The 19,932-nt window shown below is 41.6% G+C and overlaps 1 protein-coding gene across 1 annotated transcript; it reads right to left on the bottom strand.

Annotated features, from left to right (window-relative positions):
• Positions 1-1,390: 1,390 nt before the first annotated feature.
• On the bottom strand, positions 1,391-1,928 carry LOC131830349 (large ribosomal subunit protein eL32-like). The gene has a single exon (XM_059172636.1). It carries the CDS (start codon positions 1,851-1,853, stop codon positions 1,446-1,448), a length of 408 nt encoding a protein of 135 aa, XP_059028619.1. The 5' UTR covers positions 1,854-1,928; the 3' UTR covers positions 1,391-1,445.
• Positions 1,929-19,932: the final 18,004 nt, after the last annotated feature.

Consider the following 19,932-nt stretch of genomic DNA (forward strand, 5'->3'; position numbering starts at 1 on the left):
GTGAAAAATACGCAAGACCCCTGACAAACATTTACCCATCCTCTGTGCTTGGCACTACAGGTTATATGAAGAATGAGCCAGATTTCAAAGACCTTACAGTTTACCAGAGGCAAAACAGATAACCACAAAGATTGTGATATATTCCATGACTAAACATATAAAAATAAGCAGTGAAAAAATTCAAAAGAAGGATGGGGCACCTGGGTGGCTCAGTGGGTTAAGGCCTCTGCCTTCGGCTCAGGTCATGATCCCGGGGTCCTAGGATAGAGCCCTGCGTCAGGCTCTCTGCTCAGCGGGGAGCCTGCTTCCTCCTCTCTCTCTGCCTGCCTCTCTGCCCACTTGTGATCTCTGTCTGTCAAATAAGTAAATAAAATCTTAAAAAAAAAAAAAATTCAAAAGAAGGAATTTTATGGGTCGACCTATGGTTCCTCCCCAGCTCTTCCCCAGCAAGATTGGTATGTTGAAATTCTACACCCTAGTACCTCAGAGTACGACCTGATTTAGAAATGGGGTCTTTGCAGATTAAGATGAGGTCATACTGGAGTAGGGTGGGCTCTAGTCCCATAGGACCACTGTCGTTATAAAAAGGGGGAATTTGCAGACAGACACGCATGAGAGGAGAAGGCCAAGAGAAGATGAAGGCAGAGACTTAGGGCGATGCTTCTACCTGCGAGAAACACCAGAGCTTGCCAGGCCATCCTCAGGAGCTAGAAGAAAGGCACGGAACAGACTTTTCCTCCCAGCCCTCAGAAAGAACCAACCATCCTGACCACTCAATCTCGGACTTGTCCAGTGAATCTCAGCTGCTGAAGCCTCTGGGTTTGTGGTACGTTATGGCAAACCAGGAAACAGGGAGATTTCTTGTCGGGGGCTATGAAGGAAGATTTCCTTAGAAATGAAGATGAAGAAATGTGAGCTCAGCCTTAAAGAAGGGCATTCAAGGAGAAGGAAAGAGCATTCGGAACAACAGAAGGCAGGAAAGCGTTGAGGGTACTTGGAAACCTGAGAGCCTACAGAGCATCAAGGGGAGCAGGCCGAGGGGACGGTAGAGAAAGAGGATGAGAGCCGTTTGTCAGAGATGAGTACAGCAGGTTTGGAAAAATATATTCTGAGTCAGGAAATTGTTTCTGAAATTCTATATATAAGGCAGCCAGCTGTGTATGCCTTGTACGTAAAACTTCTATAAAATCTTACTTCTGGTACAGAAGAGAACGCAGCTGCTGAACCCAGAGGTGAGTAGTTTACTACTGAATTTCAAACCTGAACGTTCACAACTTTAGAGCCACTGAATAGAATTTGTGGTATCAGAATTAAAATTTAGGACTTAAAATATAAAAACGAGATCACTGCAGAACAGTTTCCCTACTCACCTATCAGTGATATTTACAACTTTTATGTAGTTTTATGGTTTTGTTAACACAAATATGACGTGCACAACAAGCTGTCTATTCATTTTCTTCACTGCACAGCCTGGCATTGGGATTGGTGACTCTAATTGCCAGCTGGACTGCTCTTTCCACAACAGCTTTGCGGTTCTTGGAGGAGACGTTGTGAGCAATCTCTGCACAGTAAGATCTGTTACACATCAGCAGCACTTCAAGCTCCTTGACGTTGTGCACTAGGAACTTCCTGAAGCCACTGGGCAACATGTGCTTTGTCTTCTTGTTGCTCCCATAACCAATGTTGGGCATCAAGATCTGGCCCTTGAATCTTCTGTGCACCCTATTGTCAATGCCTCTCGGCTTCCGCCAGTTGCGCTTAATTTTGACATATCGGTCTGACTGGTGCCGGATGAACTTCTTGGTCCTCTTTTTAATGATCTTGGGCTTCACCAAAGGTCTGAGGGCAGCCATGATGCCCAGTAACAGATGGCTGCCACCTCCGCAGGCAGCGCCGAAGAAGAGAGCGGCTATTTACAACTTTTAATTCTGTCTTATGGGCTAACATCAGAAAACACAACAGGAGGGGCACCTGGGTGGTGCCGTGGGATTAGTGTCCAATTCTTGGTTTCAGCGCAGCTCATAATCTCTGGGTGACAATCTCAGGGTCGTGAGATAAGAGCCCTATATCCAGCCCTGCGTGGAGCCCGCACGGAGTGTGGAGTCTGCTTATCCCTCTCCCTCTGCTCCTCCTCTTGCTCACTCTCTCTCATAATTTTTTTTTAAGTCTTTAAAAAAGAAAACACAACAAGAAGAGTTCTGGGATGGATGTCAAAGGGCTTGGATTCAAGTTAAGAGATCACTTCAAGTGGTTCTAAAAGTGGCAAAACCACTGACCCACTGCCTCCCACCCCAGTGCCTCCACTTCAATATATGGAGTCATATATAGAGGAACATCTCTGGCTTTTTTATGATTCAAAAATGTGGTGAGGGTGCATGAGGTGAAATAAAAAGATGCCCAAACACAGAAATACATGTTTTACTCAAGTTCCTTGCAGCAGAATGAAACAGATAGACTACACGATCTCTAATATCTCTTCCAGTAATAACATCCTGATTAACAGAAGTGAAAAATCAAAACCCAGACACAGGCTTAAGAGCAATGGAAAGTGTGTGTGTGTGTCATCTATGTACATGCACATACATATCTCTATCTACATTTGTGCCATTAGATGGCAGCAGGAAGCTAACTCGTAATAACAAAGTTGGCTTCAGCCGAGTTTCTCCCTCTGTCAGACAAATTTCCCTTGGCTTTTCCTTTTAAACTCCAAGTCTCCACAGGATTCTCTCTCTCTCTCTCTCTCCCCCCGCCCCCACCCCTAACTTAAAAATCACCTTTTTATTAAATTATGAAACATGCCAAGTGTTCACAAACCCATCATACACAAATTCGGCAAGTTTTGCCATCCTTCCTGCGACTGTCCACCCATGTCTCCTTCTCCACTGAATTTTTTTTTTTAATTTTTTTATTTTTTATAAACATATATTTTTTATAAACATATATTTTTATCCCCAGGTCTGTGAATCACCAGGTTTACACACTTCACAGCACTCACCAAATCACATACCCTCCCCAATGTCCATAATCCCACCCCCTTCTCCCCAACCCCCTCCCCCCGGCAACCCTCAGTTTGTTTTGTGAGATTAAGAGTCACTTATGGTTTGTCTCCCTCCCAATCCCATCTTGTTTCATTTATTCTTCTACCCACTTAAGCCTCCATGTTGCATCACCACTTCCTCATATCAGGGAGATCATATGATAGTTGTCTTTCTCTGCTTGACTTATTTCGCTAAGCATGATACGCTCTAGTTCCATCCACGTTGTTGCAAATGGCAAGATTTCATTTCTTTTGATGGCTGCATAGTATTCCATTGGGTATATATATCACATCTTCTTGATCCATTCATCTGTTGATGGACATCTAGGTTCTTTCCATAGTTTGGCTATTGTGGACATTGCTGCTATAAACATTCGGGTGCATGTGTCCCTTTGGATCACTACATTTGTATCTTTAGGGTAAATACCCAATAGTGCAATTGCTGGGTCATAGGGCAGTTCTATTTTCAACATTTTGAGGAACCTCCATGCTGTTTTCCAGAGTGGCTGCACCAGCTTGCATTCCCACCAACAGTGTAGGAGGGTTCCCCTTTCTCCGCATCCTCGCCAGCATCTGTCATTTCCTGACTTGTTGATTTTAGCCATTCTGACTGGTGTGAGGTGATATCTCATTGTGGTTTTGATTTGTATTTCCCTGATGCCGAGTGATATGGAGCACTTTTTCATGTGTCTGTTCGCCATCTGGATGTCTTCTTTGCAGAAATGTCTGTTCATGTCTTCTGCCCATTTCTTGATTGGATTATTTGTTCTTTGGGTGTTGAGTTTGCTAAGTTCTTTATAGATTCTGGACACTAGTCCTTTATCTGATATGTCGTTTGCAAATATCTTCTCCCATTCTGTCAGTTGTCTTTTGATTTTGTTAACTGTTTCCTTTGCTGTGCAAAAGCTTTTGATCTTGATGAAATCCCAGTAGTTCATTTTTTCCCTTGCTTCCCTTGCCTTTTGCGTTGTTCCTAGGAAGATGTTGCTGCGGCAGAGGTCGAAGAGGTTGCTGCCCGTGTTCTCCTCAAGGATTTTGATGGATTCCTTTCGTACATTGAGGTCCTTCATCCATTTTGAGTCTATTTTTGTGTGTGGTGTAAGGAAATGGTCCAATTTCATTTTTCTGCATGTGGCTGTCCAATTTTCCCAGCACCATTTATTGAAAAGGCTGTCTTTTTTCCATTGGACATTCTTTCCTGCTTTGTCGAAGATTAGTTGACCATAGAGTTGAGGGTCTATTTCTGGGCTCTCTATTCTGTTCCATTGATCGATGTGTCTGTTTTTGTCCCAGTACCATGCTGTCTTGATGATGACAGCTTTGTAATAGAGCTTGAAGTCCGGAATTGTGATGCCACCAACGTTGGCTTTCTTTTTCAATATCCCTTTGGCTATTCGAGGTCTTTTCTGGTTCCATATAAATTTTAGGATTATTTGTTCCATTTCTTTGAAAAAGATGGATGGTACTTTGATAGGAATTGCATTAAATGTGTATATTGCTTTAGGTAGCATAGACATTTTCACAATATTTATTCTTCCAATCCAGGAGCATGGAACATTTTTCCATTTCTTTGTGTCTTCCTCAATTTCTTTCATGAGTACTTTATAGTTTTCTGAGTATAGATTCTGTGTCTCTTTGGTTAGGTTTATTCCTAGGTATCTTATGGTTTTGGATGCAATTGTAAATGGGATTGACTCCTTAATATCTCTTTCTTCTGTCTTGCTGTTGGTGTAGAGAAATGCAACTGATTTCTGTGCATTGATTTTATATCCTGACACTTTACTGAATTCCTGTATAAGTTCTAGCAGTTTTGGAGTGGAGTCTTTTGGGTTTTCCACATATAGTATCATATCATCTGCGAAGAGTGATAATTTGACTTCTTCTTTGCCGATTTGGATGCCTTTAATTTCCTTTTGTTGTCTGATTGCTGAGGCTAGGACCTCTAGTACGATGTTGAATAGCAGTGGTGATAATGGACATCCCTGCCGTGTTCCTGACCTTAGCGGAAAAGCTTTCAGTTTTTCTCCATTGAGAATGATATTTGCGGTGGGTTTTTCATAGATGGCTTTGATGATATTGAGGTATGTGCCCTCTATCCCTACACTTTGAAGAGTTTTGATCAGGAAGGGATGTTGTACTTTGTCAAATGCTTTTTCAGCATCTATTGAGAGTATCATATGGTTCTTGTTCTTACTTTTATTGATGTGTTGTATCACATTGACTGATTTGCGGATGTTGAACCAACCTTGCAGCCCTGGAATAAATCCCACTTGGTCGTGGTGAATAATCTTTTTAATGTACTGTTGAATCCTATTGGCTAGTATTTTGTTGAGTATTTTCGCATCTGTGTTCATCAAGGATATTGGTCTATAGCTCTCTTTTTTGGTGGGATCCTTGTCTGGTTTTGGGATCAAGGTGATGCTGGCCTCATAAAATGAGTTTGGAAGTTTTCCTTCCATTTCTATTTTTTGGAACAGTTTTAGGAGAATAGGAATTAGTTCTTCTTTAAATGTTTGGTAGAATTCCCCCGGGAAGCCGTCTGGCCCTGGGCTTTTGTTTGTTTGGAGATTTTTAATGACTGTTTCAATCTCCTTACTGGTTATGGGTCTGTTCAGGCTTTCTATTTCTTCATGGTTCAGTTGTGGTAGTTTATATGTTTCTAGGAATGCATCCATTTCTTCCAGATTGTCAAATTTATTGCCGTAGAGTTGCTCATAGTATGTTCTTATAATAGTTTGTATTTCTTTGGTGTTAGTTGTGATCTCTCCTCTTTCATTCATGATTTTATTTATTTGGGTCCTTTCTCTTTTCTTTTTGATAAGTCGGGCCAGGGGTTTATCAATTTTATTAATTCTTTCAAAGAACCAGCTCCTAGTTTGGTTGATTTGTTCTATTGTTTTTTTGGTTTCTATTTCATTGATTTCTGCTCTGATCTTTATGATTTCTCTTCTCCTGCTGGGCTTAGGGTTTCTTTCTTGTTCTTTCTCCAGCTCCTTTAGGTGTAGGGTTAGGTTGTGTACCTGAGACCTTTCTTGTTTCTTGAGAAAGGCTTGTACCGCTATATATTTTCCTCTCAGGACTGCCTTTGTTGTGTCCCACAGATTTTGAACCGTTGTATTTTCATTATCATTTGTTTCCATGATTTTTTTCAATTCTTCTTTAATTTCCCGGTTGACCCATTCATTCTTTAGAAGGATACTGTTTAGTCTCCATGTATTTGGGTTCTTTCCAAACTTCCTTTTGTGGTTGAGTTCTAGCTTTAGAGCATTGTGGTCTGAAAATATGCAGGGAATGATCCCAATCTTTTGATACCTGTTGAGTCCTGATTTAGGACCGAGGATGTGATCTATTCTGGAGAATGTTCCATGTGCACTAGAGAAGAATGTGTATTCTGTTGCTTTGGGATGAAATATTCTGAATATATCTGTGATGTCCATCTGGTCCAGTGTGTCATTTAAGGCCTTTATTTCCTTGCTGATCTTTTGCTTGGATGACCTGTCCATTTCAGTGAGGGGAGTGTTAAAGTCCCCTACTATTATTGTATTATTGTTGATGTGTTTCTTTGATTTTGTTATTAATTGGTTTATATAGTTGGCTGCTCCCACATTGGGGGCATAGATATTTAAAATTGTTAAATCTTCTTGTTGGACAGACCCTTTGAGTATGATATAGTGTCCTTCCTCATCTCTTATTATAGTCTTTGGCTTAAAATCTAATTGATCTGATATAAGGATTGCCACTCCTGCTTTCTTCTGATGTCCATTAGCATGGTAAATTCTTTTCCACCCCCTCACTTTAAATCTGGAGGTGTCTTCGGGCTTAAAATGTGTTTCTTGGAGGCAACATATAGATGGGTTTTGTTTTTTTATCCATTCTGATACCCTGTGTCTTTTGACAGGGGCATTTAGCCCATTCACATTCAGGGTAACTATTGAGAGATATGAATTTAGTGCCATTGTATTGCCTGTAAGGTGACTGTTACTGTATATGGTCTCTGTTCCTTTCTGATCTACCACTTGTAGGCTCTCTCTTTGCTTAGAGGACCCCTTTCAATATTTCCTGTAGAGCTGGTTTGGTATTTGCAAATTCTTTCAGTTGTTGTTTGTCCTGGAAGCTTTTAATCTCTCCTTCTATTTTCAATGATAGCCTAGCTGGATATAGTATTCTTGGCTGCATGTTTTTCTCATTTAGTGCTCTGAAAATATCATGCCAGCTCTTTCTGGCCTGCCAGGTCTCTGTGGATAAGTCAGCTGCCAATCTAATATTTTTACCATTGTATGTTACAGACTTCTTTTCCCGGGCTGCTTTCAGGATTTTCTCTTTGTCACTGAGACTTGTAAATTTTACTATTAGGTGACGGGGTGTGGGCCTATTCTTATTGATTTTGAGGGGCATTCTCTGAACCTCCTGAATTTTGATGCTCGTTCCCTTTGCCATATTGGGGAAATTCTCCCCAATAATTCTCTCCAGTATACCTTCTGCTCCCCTCTCACTTTCTTCTTCTTCTGGAATCCCAATTATTCTAATGTTGTTTCGTCTTATGGTGTCACTTATCTCTCGAATTCTCCCCTCATGGTCCAGTAGCTGTTTGTCCCTCTTTTGATCAGCTTCTTTATTCTCTGTCATTTGGTCTTCTATATCACTAATTCTTTCTTCTGCCTCATTTATCCTAGCAGTTAGAGCCTCCATTTTTGATTGCACCTCATTAATAGCTTTTTTGATTTCAACTTGGTTAGATTTTAGTTCTTTTATTTCTCCAGAAAGGGCTTTTATATCTCTCGAGAGGGTTTCTCTAATATCTTCCATGCCTTTTTCGAGCCCGGCTAGAACCTTGAGAATTGTCATTCTGAACTCTAGATCTGACATATTACTGATGTCTGTATTGATTAGGTCCCTAGCCTTCGGTACTGCCTCTTGTTCTTTTTTTTGTGGTGAATTTTTACGTCTTGTCATTTTGTCCAGATAAGAGTAAATGAAGGGGCAAGTAAAATACTAAAAGGGTGGCAACAACCCCAGGAAAATATGCTTTAGCCAAATTAGAAGAGATCCAAAATCGTGAGTGGGGAGAAAGAGGATAAAAAGAGGTTCAAAAAGGAAGAAAGAAAAAAGAAAAAAAAGAAAAGAAAAGAAAAGAATTTTTTAAAAAAAGAAAACACCTAAGAAAAATGTAAAAAAATATATATATATATTAGATAAACTAGTAAAAAATCGTTAAAAAAGAAAAAGGTAACAGTTTAAAAAAAAATTTTACCCGAAGGCGAGAAAAAAAAAAAATGAAAAAGAAAAAATTAAATTAACTGCAAGACTAAAAAAAATCACAGGAAAAAAGCCATGAGTTCCGTGCTTGGCTTTCTCCTCCTCTGGAATTCTGCTGCTCTCCTTGGTATTGAAACCGCATTCCTTGGTAGGTGAACTTGGTCTCGGATGGATTTCTTGTTGATCTTCTGGGGGAGGGGCCTGTTGTAGTGATTCTCAAGTGTCTTTGCCCCAGGCGGAATTACACCGCCCTTACCCGGGGCCGGGGTGAGTAATCCGCTCGGGTTTGCTTTCAGGAGCTTTTGTTCCCTGAGCGCTTTCCGTAGAGTTCCAGAGGACGGGAATACAGATGGCGGCCTCCTGGTCTCCGGCCCGGAGGAGCCGAGAGCCCAGGGCCCCACTCCTCAGTGCGCCCTCAGAGAACAGCGCCCAGTTACTCCCGTCTGCCTGACCTCCGGCCGCGCTCCGAGCTCACCGAGCCTGCGACCGGTTCAAGGTAACACCGAGCTGCGAGCTTACTGTCGGCTCTGTCTCTGTAGCCGGCATTCCCGTTCCAATACCCGCAAGCTCTGCGACACTCAGACACCCCCGATCCTTCTGTGACCCTGCGGGACCTGAGGCCACGCTGACCCCGCGTGGGTTTCGCCCCGGTTTAGCCTCTGGAGCGATGTCCCTCAGCGGAACAGACTTTTAAAAGTCCTGATTTTGTGCGCGGTTGCTCCGCCGCTTGCCGGGAGCCGGCCCCTCCCCCCGGGGTCTATCTTCCCGTCGCTTTGGATTCACTTCTCCGCCGGTCCTACCTTTCAGAAAGTGGTTGTTTTTCTGTTTCCAGAATTGCTGTTCTTCTTCTCTTCAATCTGTCGATGGATTTTCAGGTGTTTGCAATCTTTAGATAAGCTATCTAGCTGATCTCCGGCTAGCTGAAGCAGTCTCAGCTTGCTACTTCTCCGCCATCTTGACTCCTCCTCCTCTCCACTGAATTTTAAAGCAAATCCCAGACTTCATGTTGTTTCACTGCTTGTACTAACAAGTACACATTAAGAAAAAAAAAAAAGGTGCTTATTCTTACCTAATCATAATGCCATTTTGAAACTTAAAATTAATTTCTTGGACTCGTACCATGTCTCTTTTCAGTGTTTTTAAGCAACAATAATGGCAATATTTTACATAATCTACAACTTAATAAAACATGATACTTGAATAATAAGCCAATTCTATTTTAGAGGTTTCTGATATAACACCGTTAAAAATGGCCTTAGGAAGGTATCGCCATTATAATTGTTATACTTGGAAGCTGGAAGGCCTGACGACTATTTTCCCATAAATTTTATTCCATCTCAGCACTGTTCTATGCCTCAGTTCCAAGAACCCCAGAATGATGCTGTTACCTGAAGCAGGGCTCTCCTGGAGATTAAAGAAACAGCACCCGTTAATCTCATTAAGTTCACTGAGGCAGGATGAAGCTGGGTGCCGGTAAATGGAGCAGATAAATGTGAGGCATATACACATTTTTTTTCATGTTGAAAAGTAATCATAGAGAGCCCTGTCTCCTTCAGCGCACGTACCGATACTTCAGAGCACGTGTGACACATGGAAATCCTATTAAGCGTGAGAGGGTGGAGGTAGGTAGGAAGGTCATGCCAGAAACCACCTCTTAGGAACCTTGGGAGAAGCCTGTGATAGGATGCCTACAGTTCTGGGAAGAGATCCATAAATATATGGCCATATCATTTCGATCTTCGCTCTCTGGGGAACAAGGATTTAGAAAAAGGAGTGGGGTTGACAATTATTCCAGAAGAAAACAACTCAATTTGTCAGTAAATAGCAAAAACACTCATATTAGTCAGCTACCTCTACTTTGAAGTTTCATTGCACTCCTGTCCTTGTGTGGTACTGAAATCCATGCTCCCGGTGTTAGTACCCATTGCTGGGTCCTCCCTATACTGTGTCTGCAACAATGAGCATCGTCGGTTCACGTGCATGTTTATTTCTTTGGGATAAACTGCTGAAGGTAGAGTAGCTGACTAATCAATGGGGAAAAGATAAGGTTTTGAATCCACATAAAAAACTAAGGTAACTTTTGGGCTCCTGGGTGGCTCAGTGGGTTAAGCCTCTGCCTTCGGCTCAGGTCATGATCTCAGGGTCCTGGGATCGAGTCCCGCATCTGGCTCTCTGCTTAGCGGGGAGCCTGTTTCCTCCTCTCTCTCTGCTTGCCTCTGCCTACTTGTGATTTCTCTCTGTCAAATAAATAAATAAAATATTAAAAAAAAAAACTAAGATAATGTTTCTTCTCCATACTACATACTACATACACATCGTACACTGGAATGCCAAAAAAAAAAAAAATAAGAATAAACATAAAAATACATCCAGATTTATTCCAAACCTAAAAAAGAAAACACAAAACTTTAAACTTCTAAAAACTTTTAGACAAAAATACGGGATAATATATTTATGACCTCATGGATGAACTTCTTAAATAAGACCAAAAAAAAAAGGCAAATCATGCAGGACCACTAAATTTGAAGGCATTAAAATAAAACATTTTTGTGTGAGGAAAACAACATATTACCAGCCACAGACCAGCAGGAGGTATTTACAAAGATCAACAAAAAGAGGGAGAGATTACAGGGCATTTAGGGAAACAATCTAACAGAAAAATATAAAAAATATATGAACAAGTAATTTACAAAAGAAGAAATATGAATGGTACAGAGTTTAAATTGTACAAATATTCACTGTTAGATCAAACCACATCAAATTACCAATATTTACTAGTTTTTGGCAAAAATGCAATTTCATACAGGTAAAACTATCAGTGAAAGGTCTACAAAAATTGAAAGATACCATTTAAAACCTGATTGGTCATCAGGATTAGCAAAATTAATGGAATCACAAACTTCTACACAGTTGCAAAAGAAAGCATAGATTGGTCCAAGCACTTTGGTAATATCTGATAAAATGGAACAGGCATAAGCCCTAATACCAAGCAATTTCACTTCTACATAAACTACCTAGATAAATTCTCACACATGCTCCCAAGAAGATAACCTCAGAATATTATATTCAGATTCTACAGAGAAAAAGAGCCAATCGGGTATGTGGTAAGGAGATTTATTATAAGTAATTGGCTCATGCAATTATAAAGGCTGAGAAAGCTCAGAATAGACAGTCAGCTAGCTGGAGACATAGGACAGCGAATGTGCAGTTCCAGTCTAAGTCTGAGGGCCCGAGAACCAGGAGAGCCCATGGTGCAAGTTCTAGTTCAAAAACCAGCAGACTCGAGAACCAAGAAGAACCAGAGTTTCAGTCTTGCGTCTGAAGGCTGGAAAAGACCCACATCTCAAGCTTTTGGGCAGGAGGAATTCCCTCCTCTTTCCGTTTAAGTCCTCAGTTCGTTGGATGAGGCCCACATTAGAGAGGGTGATCTGCTTTACTTGGTCTACCAATTCAAATATTTATCTCATCCGAAACCACCCTCACAGACGTACCCATTGTAACGCCTGATCACCTCTCTAGGCTTTCCGCAGCCCAGTCAAGTTGACAGGGAAATTAACTATCACAGTCATTACAGTATCATCTGTAATAGCTAACTTGAAAATAATCTACAAATATTCTATTCTACAAATATTTTATTTTATTCTACAAATATTCACTAAGTACCCATTGTTTGCGTCTAGCAATGAGCCGAAGAGACAAACATTCCTCTTATTGAGGAGGTTACTTACTAGTTAAAAGAAATAAATAATAATATGTGAGTTATAATTACTCAGGTAATAAGGGAATGCTACTTTCCACAACTTCAAGACAACATTCATATTAGAGTCTATGAAATGCCACCTTCTGAAAATGTGTAAGGCAGCAGTAATGAGTTGGGAGTCAGAGGCAAATGGCGATCTAAATTAGAGAAAGGTGAGCCCCACTATGAAGGTGACATAGTAGCACAAGTTTAAAAGTGATGAGGAAATTAACAAGCAGGGGGAAATGAGCAACCAGACAGAAGAAACAGACCTTGGAAAGATCCATAACCTGGAGGTCAGTGAGTCAAAAGGAAAAAATTTAATTAAAATGAAGGGCGTGGGGCACCTGGGCTCAGTGGGTTAAAGCCTCTGCCTTCGGCCCAGGTCATGATCCCAGGGTCCTGGGCGCTCTGCTCAGTGGGGAGCCTGCTTCCCCCTCTCTCTCTGCCTTTCTCTCTGCCTACTTGTGATCTCTCTCTTTCTTTGAAATAGGTAAAAAATCTTAAAAAAAAACAAATAAATAAAATGAAGGGCAGGAGAGTGGGCACGGACAGATTGCGTAGACTCCTGTGGGCCACTGCAAGGACGAGCATGTTTTAGTCTGAATGAATTGGTAGCCACTGCTGGGATTTTAACAGAGAAGCAAAAGTGATCTGACTGCATGTTAAAAAAATCACTCTGGGAACAAGCAAACCCCAACTGGCAAAAGTGACGTTCAATCAAGACTGGAGGGGATGCGGGGGCTCAGTCATGGGGCATCTGCCTTCAGCTTAGGTCATGATCTCAGGATGCTGGGATCAAGTCCCACATAGGGTTCTGCTTCGTGGGGAGCCTGCTTCCCCCTCTCCCACTCCCACTGCTTGTGTTCCCTCTCTCTGTCTTTCTGTCAAATAAATAAATAAAATCTTTTAAAAATAAATAATAAAAAAATTTTTTAAAAAGATCACTCTGACTTCGAAAGGGCGGAAAGCAAAAGCTTTTCATAATCCAGGCATGAGAGGGTGATGGCTTGGACCAGGATGATAAAAAATGTTACATTTTGGATATATTTTAAACATAGAGCCTACAGAATTCCTGACCAATTGGGTGTGGAGTATGAGTCAAAGAGAGGAGTCAAGGATGAGTATTACTATACCTCATGAACTAGAAGGATAAAGTCATTATCAATTGAGAATCAGCAGATAATGTATAGAGCAGGTTTGAGCCGAGACCAGCTAAGCTCTGGACATGTTAACTTGGACATGTGTATTAGATATTCAAGTGGAAACGCTGAATTGGGAATTAGACATATGCATTGGGAGTTCAAAAGGGAAGTCTGGGCTGGAATCGTCAGCGTACAAAGTATTTAAACCCAGAGGCTTCCAAAGACCACGAAGGGGGTAGAGTGGTTCAAGAAGAGGTTCAAAGATGGCACCTTGGGCGGTCCAGTGACAGAAGGTTAAGGGGATGAGAAGGACCCAGTGAAGGAGACTGAGGAGCAGCTAGTGAAACAGGAGGAAGACCAAGAGTGTGATGGCTGCGAACAAGTAGAAAACCTGGACCAAGGAGCCGAGAAGGGTCACCCCGTCGGATGCTGCTGACAGGTAGACGAAGAGGAGGACAGAAGTTCACACACTGGACTACACGGTAGGAAGGACGCCTGGAGAAGAGCGGGTCTGTGAGATGCCGGGGACGAAAGTCTGAGGATGGTCAAGAGAGAAGACGAGGAGAGGAACCAGATTCAGAAAGTACATATGTGTCTTTCGGAAAGCAGGGATAAAGAGGTTTTTGGTTTTTTTTTTTTTTAAAGATTTTATTTATTTATTTAGCAGAAATCACAAGTAGGCAGAGAGGCAGGCAGAGAGAGAGAGAGAAGCAGGCTCCCCGCCGAATGGACAGCCTGATGCGGGGCTCCATCCCAGGGCCCTGGGATCATGACCTGAACCGAAGGCAGAGGCTTTAACCCACTGAGCCACCCAGGTGCCCCCAAGAAGACTTTGTTGTTGTTGTTAAGATATGCACAATAAAAGCACGTGTGTATGCTGATGGGCAGCTCCAGTATGAAGGCAAAAATCAGTCTTTCAGGACAGAGGCGAGAATTGCTGCAGCCGTCCTTGCACGGGGGAGAGGGAACCTACTCCCCACGTGGGAGCGGAGCCCAGAGAAAGACCAGACAGCAGGAGGCAGGAAGGCAGTGCATGTGAACCTGCGTGCTGGCTGAGAAATGATGAGCCTGTGGAAACTCTCCTGCTTACTTCCATTTTCGTCGCCACTGGCCAAGAGGGAGGATCAGGAGGTGATAGGGGAGTTCAAGGAAGGAAGGGACATTGTCAAATAGTCATCCATGAGAGAGGAAGAATGAAGGGAATAAGAAACACAGTAGGACTGCCACGCAGTATTAAGACCCCCATGAAATTCATGGTCATAAACTTGAATTGAGCCGTCAGGGTGGTAGTCTGCCTTTCCTGTATTCTTTTCAGTGTCGTAAAGGTAGGTATGAAGTAGTCAGAGATGGATTTAATCTGGATTTAAGTTTTGCCAATGAGTATGAGGAAGTAAGAGAGGAACAAGAGCGCTGACATTGTCTGCAGGGGAGCAGTAACAATTAACAGTGAAGCTTGAGGTGGGAAATAAAGGAAAAGAGGCTACGAAGCAGTTAATGAGCACTGGAAAGTTAGCTGGGTTGATGGATGGAAGGTCCTGGGGGGCTGTAAGAATTGTCGATACTAGAAACAGATAAACTGATAAAAAGGACAAGCGGTAGGTAGACACTGGGAGGCAGACAATTGAGAACAGGAGTTAATAAGGACACAATGGTGGGAAGGTCCTGGCGTAACCGTGGGAGTGGACATCATCGGATGCACAGTGGAGGAAACAAAACCGGAAGAAAGAAATTCAAATATGTGAGAAGCTAGTATATTAAATGTTATCTTCAGGGGCACCTTGGTGGCTCAGTGCCTTCGGCTCGGGTCACAGTCCTAGGGTCCTGGGATGGAGCCCTGAGTCGGGCTCTCTGCTCACTGGGGAGCCTGCTTCCTCCTCTCTCTCTGCCTGTTTCTCTGCCTACTTGTGATCTCTCTCTCTGTCAAATAAATAATTTTTTAAAAAGTTATCTTCATGTATCCTAAACTTGCCATTGGATTAAAAAAAATGGGCCTAACATTAAAGAGAATGAGAGTATACCAGGACCTAAACTCATTAAGAAACAAGGAGGAGTGGGCTGGTGTACAGCAGATTATAGCAGAAGGGAAATGGGTAACTGGTTTATCCTAAAAAGTATAATACCAGGTACCTAAAAGCTAAAATGAACTAGAATTACAGGTACTGCTGTACATAAATTTCAAAACCCTAATATAAATGAAAAAAACCTAGCTGCAAAAAGATACATACACTATGACACTGTTGGCATAAATTAAAAAAAAAAAGTTTATGGATCAATACATATATGGTAAAAACAAAAATACACATCATAAGAATATATATATCAATCTTGTGGTTGGCAGTTATTTGGGGGATGGTGAGATAGAGGAAAACTCTGTAACATTTTAATTCTTTAAAAATACCTGGAGCAGGGGCACCTGGATGGGTTGGTCAGTTAAGCAAGCAAACATGGTTTTTGTTCTTTTTTTTTTGATGGGGGTGCAGAAGGAGGTTGAGAGAGAAGCTTAAGCAGCCTCTATGCCCAGTGCGGAGCCTGAGGCCGCGCTCAATTCCACACCCGAGATCATGACCTGAGTTGAAATCAGGAGTTGACGTTTAATCGACTGAGCCAGCCAGGTGCCCCAACAAACGTGGCTTTTTATTTTTATTTTTATCATTTATTTATTAATTACAAGCATGGTTTTAAAGACTGTAAATCAGAGATGTCTGGATGGCTGTGGGTAGAGCCTGTAGCCCTCAATCTCAGGGTCGTGAGTTCAAGCCCCACATTGGGCAGGGAGCCTACTTAAAAATAAATAAATAAAAACAAAAAGTGTAAATCAACTAGTTGTGCAAACTCAGAAAACAGGGCTTCCCGTGTCTTCTATCCAACTCAGGACCAAAAAGTGATTCTAGCAGCTATTCTCAGTTTACCCAAAACAAAGTTTCCAGCTCCTCTGGTCTACCTTTTCGCAAACCATGTCCTTTTACATTTCAAATCTTCCTTAGAGTAAACTGAAACAAACTTAATAAAAATAATACCAACATTATCCTTGGTTTTGAGCTCTTTATGCGATAAAGCCTATAAATGGCCACTATTTTTTTCTCAGCCTTGCTCACTACTTCCTGTGTGAAAGGTGGGCACCCAGCAAGAGCTGTTGTCACGTTGTGTGTATTTTTTAGGGGTATTCTGTGCATCGATGAAAACATAAACGTATTCTTTTCACTCTTTCCCACAATAGTAGCATATTTACATCCTGCTATTATCAGTTCCTTACCAGTACCCGCCACACGGCCTCCTCTTTAACGGCTTTATGGCACTTAATTGTATAGTTGTACTGTAATTTATTTTAACTTGGCCTCCGTAAAAGAACACTGGAATGAGTATTTTTTGAACATGTAATTTCATAAATGTAAGAATACTGATCACTGATCAGTATCAATTTCCATTTTTCACAACAGCAGGAGTACCTACTCTCGCACATCCACAGTATTACCCATCTCAAATCTTAGCCATTCTGGTTAAGTAAAAAGTGGTAAGTGGTAGCTTTAGTTTGCATTTCTCTGATAAGAGAGCTCTATGATTGAGAACCATCTGTACTTCATATCCGAAAACGGTCTCTATGAGTCAGCACTGGTCAGGAGAACAAAAAGCACTCGAGGTATTACAGGCAGGAAAGGATTTAATACAGGTGCTTCCAAAACCTTGGAAGGGCTGGGTGAAAGGGAGGTCAGGGAAAGCTGCCAGCAAATTCAGGAAATCCACAAGTCACAGGAATTGCAGGAAACCAGGGCTGATGATCTCAGCGGCCTGCTGAGTAGAAGCAGATGATTAACAGAATGCAGAAGCTCCTGCGAAACCTCACGTCTGCCATCTGAAGGAGTCCGCAGACCTGCCCCCTGATGCTGAGGGAACAATGCTGGCTGCTGGTTCTCTTTTGTTTTTCAGATGTTACTTGAGCCTCTCCTTGTTGGACTCCTTGTAGCAAGAGAATCACGGAAATGTGGTTTCCAGGCCTTAACCCCTGCAACTGGGAGCGGGTGTTTAGAAGGCAGGTCTAGCGCCAACAGGTGGTGCCCTGCACAGTCCTCTCTGTCACCGGGCAGTCACGTACATCCTGCTTGCTAGGTTTCAACCTTCAGACACCAGCATGCTTCCAGCCAACGTGAAACAACTACTTCCACGCAGTTAAGGTGTCCTCACCGTGTTCCTTCATCTCTCTAATGAAGACTGTCCAACTCCGAGGCTCATTCCTTTCAGTTTAATACCAAACCTTGGCCATCCTATAACTTGAAAACTAAAGTAAAAGATGAATCACCAACAACAGACCCTCTATAAAATAATGAGAGAAAAGGAGAGGAAGGAAAAAAGAACACAACCGATTTATAGTATCAAACACAGGAAACAAGGAGAAAACATGCACAGTCACTGAAGTCTTTGTTCCTGCCACTGCTCTTGAGGAAATCATTCATATTTGTATTTTCTTCTACTACTCATCCTATGTTCCCTGTATCTTTGGCCCAAACCTCAATTAACGGAGATTCTCTACCTGGTGGGCGACCTGAATCTTCATTCCTGAAGAACCTGTGGCATTAGGGTTCTGCCTCTTTGATGCTGCTGTCACCTTCTATCCATTTTGCCTCCACATGTAAGTACTAAGAGGTGTTCGGAAACCACTGTGGGGTTGCGTTTGCATGTGTGATTGTACTAGACAGGCAGTTGGTTGGGGAGGCTTTCATTTGTGTTATGAGTATGGAAAAAAGTTCTGGACTTTGAGTCCTGTGCTCCTGTAATGCCTAGATACTGTTCTGTCATGGTTCCTGAAGCAACACTTGTGATCCAGCATATGTAACTGCATATACTATTCAAAAGATCATCAAGATGGATTACAAACCTGGTGTTTCCAGAAAAAGTAGACCAGTAAAAATAAATGCTTTTGATAGTAAAAGCACAGGTAACAAAAGCAAAAAGAAATGAACGGGACTACATCAAACTAAAAACTACTGAAAAGAATCAACAAACCAAGAAGGCAACCTACTGAATGGAAGAAAATGTTTGTAAATCATGTATCTGATAAGGGATTAATACATAAAGATCTCATACAACTCAAAAGCAAAAACACAACTTCTTAAAATGGCAGAAGGGAATGGTTTTCTAGAGAAAACATCCAAATGGCCAACAGGCACATGAAAAGATGCTCAACAGCACTAGTTATCAGGGAAAAGCAAATCAAAATCACAATGAGTTACCACCTCATACCTGTTAGAATGGCTATCATCCAAAAGACAAGAGATAACAAGTGTTAGTGAGGGTGTAGAGAAAGGGGAATCCTAGTGTATTATTGGTAGGCATGGAAACTGGTGCAGCCACAATGGAAAACAGCATGGAGATTCCTCAAAAATATTAAAGAACTACCATATGATCTAGAAATCTCACTTCAAGGTATATATCCAAAGAAAATGAAAACTGGATACTGAAAATACCTTACCTCCTAGGCTCACTACGGCATTCACAAGAGCCAAATATGGAAACAACCTAAGTGTCCACCAATGGGTGTATGGATATAGATGTGATGTACGCACGCACGCGCGCACACACACACACACACACACTATAGTATTATTCAGGCATGAGAAAAAAGGAAATCCTGCCATTTGCAACAACTTGAAAAGCCCTTGAGGGACATTATGTTAACTGAAGTAAGTTGGATAGAGAAAGACAAATACCATATGATATCACCTTTTTAATAATCTAAAAAGGACAAGGAGAATAAAGTGGTGATTGAGGAGCGGGAGAAAGAGAGATTGCTAAGAGAGTACACAAAGACTAACAACTAACTATATACATCATGGCGATTATAGCTAATAATATTGTTTCATATACTTGAGTGTTGCTAGAAGAGATCTTAAATGTTGTCACCACAAAAAAGAAATGGTGTGTAACCACGTATGATAATGGATGTTAAAAAAAAAAAGGTAACTGTTACGGGATGGAGGTGGTAGCTTATGCTCTGGTGGTAATAATTTTGCAATTTATAAATGTATCAAGTCAACTTCTTTTTTTTTTTTTTTTTAAAGATTTTATTTATTTATTTGACAGAGAGAGATCCCAAGTAGGCAGAGAGGCAGGCAGAGAGGGGGAAGCAGGCTCCCTGCTGAGCAGAGCCCCATGCGGGGCTCGATCCCAGGACCCTGGGATCATGACCTGGGCCAAAGGCAGAGGCTTAACCCACTGAGCCACACAGGCGCCCCTCAAGTCAACTTCTTACACCTTAAAATTACAGTGTTGCCTGTCAATTATATCGCAAGTGGGATAATATCAAATAATAAAGGTAAAAACAAAAGGGAAAACTCTTACCCTAAAATTGGAAGATGACTAAAAATTAACTATGTATATTACTTTATTCCACAAAAGCAAAAAACCTTTCTCTTGAGACACCAATTATATGAACATGAAGAACAGTCATAATAGGTAAGAATGCCTGACTTAAAATATCAATGTGATTCTACAAGTAAGAACTTTTATTAGGGGACAGCTTTGGGACATTAATTCAACAAAACTCCATTTATTGTTTAAAAACAAATGACTGGGGTGACTGGGTGGTTTAGTTGGTTATGCATCTGCCTTCAGCTCAGGTCACGACCCAGGGTCCTGGGATAGAGTCCCAAATCAGGCTACCTGCTAAGTGGGGAATCTGCTTCTCCCTCTCCCTCTGCCCCTTCCCCCACCTTGTGGTCTCTCTCTAGCTCTGCTCTTCCTCAAATAAATAAAATCTATTC

Source organism: Mustela lutreola, chromosome 4 (genome assembly GCF_030435805.1).
Source record: "Mustela lutreola isolate mMusLut2 chromosome 4, mMusLut2.pri, whole genome shotgun sequence".
Lineage (NCBI taxonomy): Eukaryota > Metazoa > Chordata > Mammalia > Carnivora > Mustelidae > Mustela > Mustela lutreola.

Coding starts and splice junctions, on each gene's coding strand:
- LOC131830349 (XM_059172636.1), bottom strand. CDS start 1,853: ATGGCTGCCCTCAGACCTTTGGTGAAGCCCAAGATCATTAAAAAGAGG.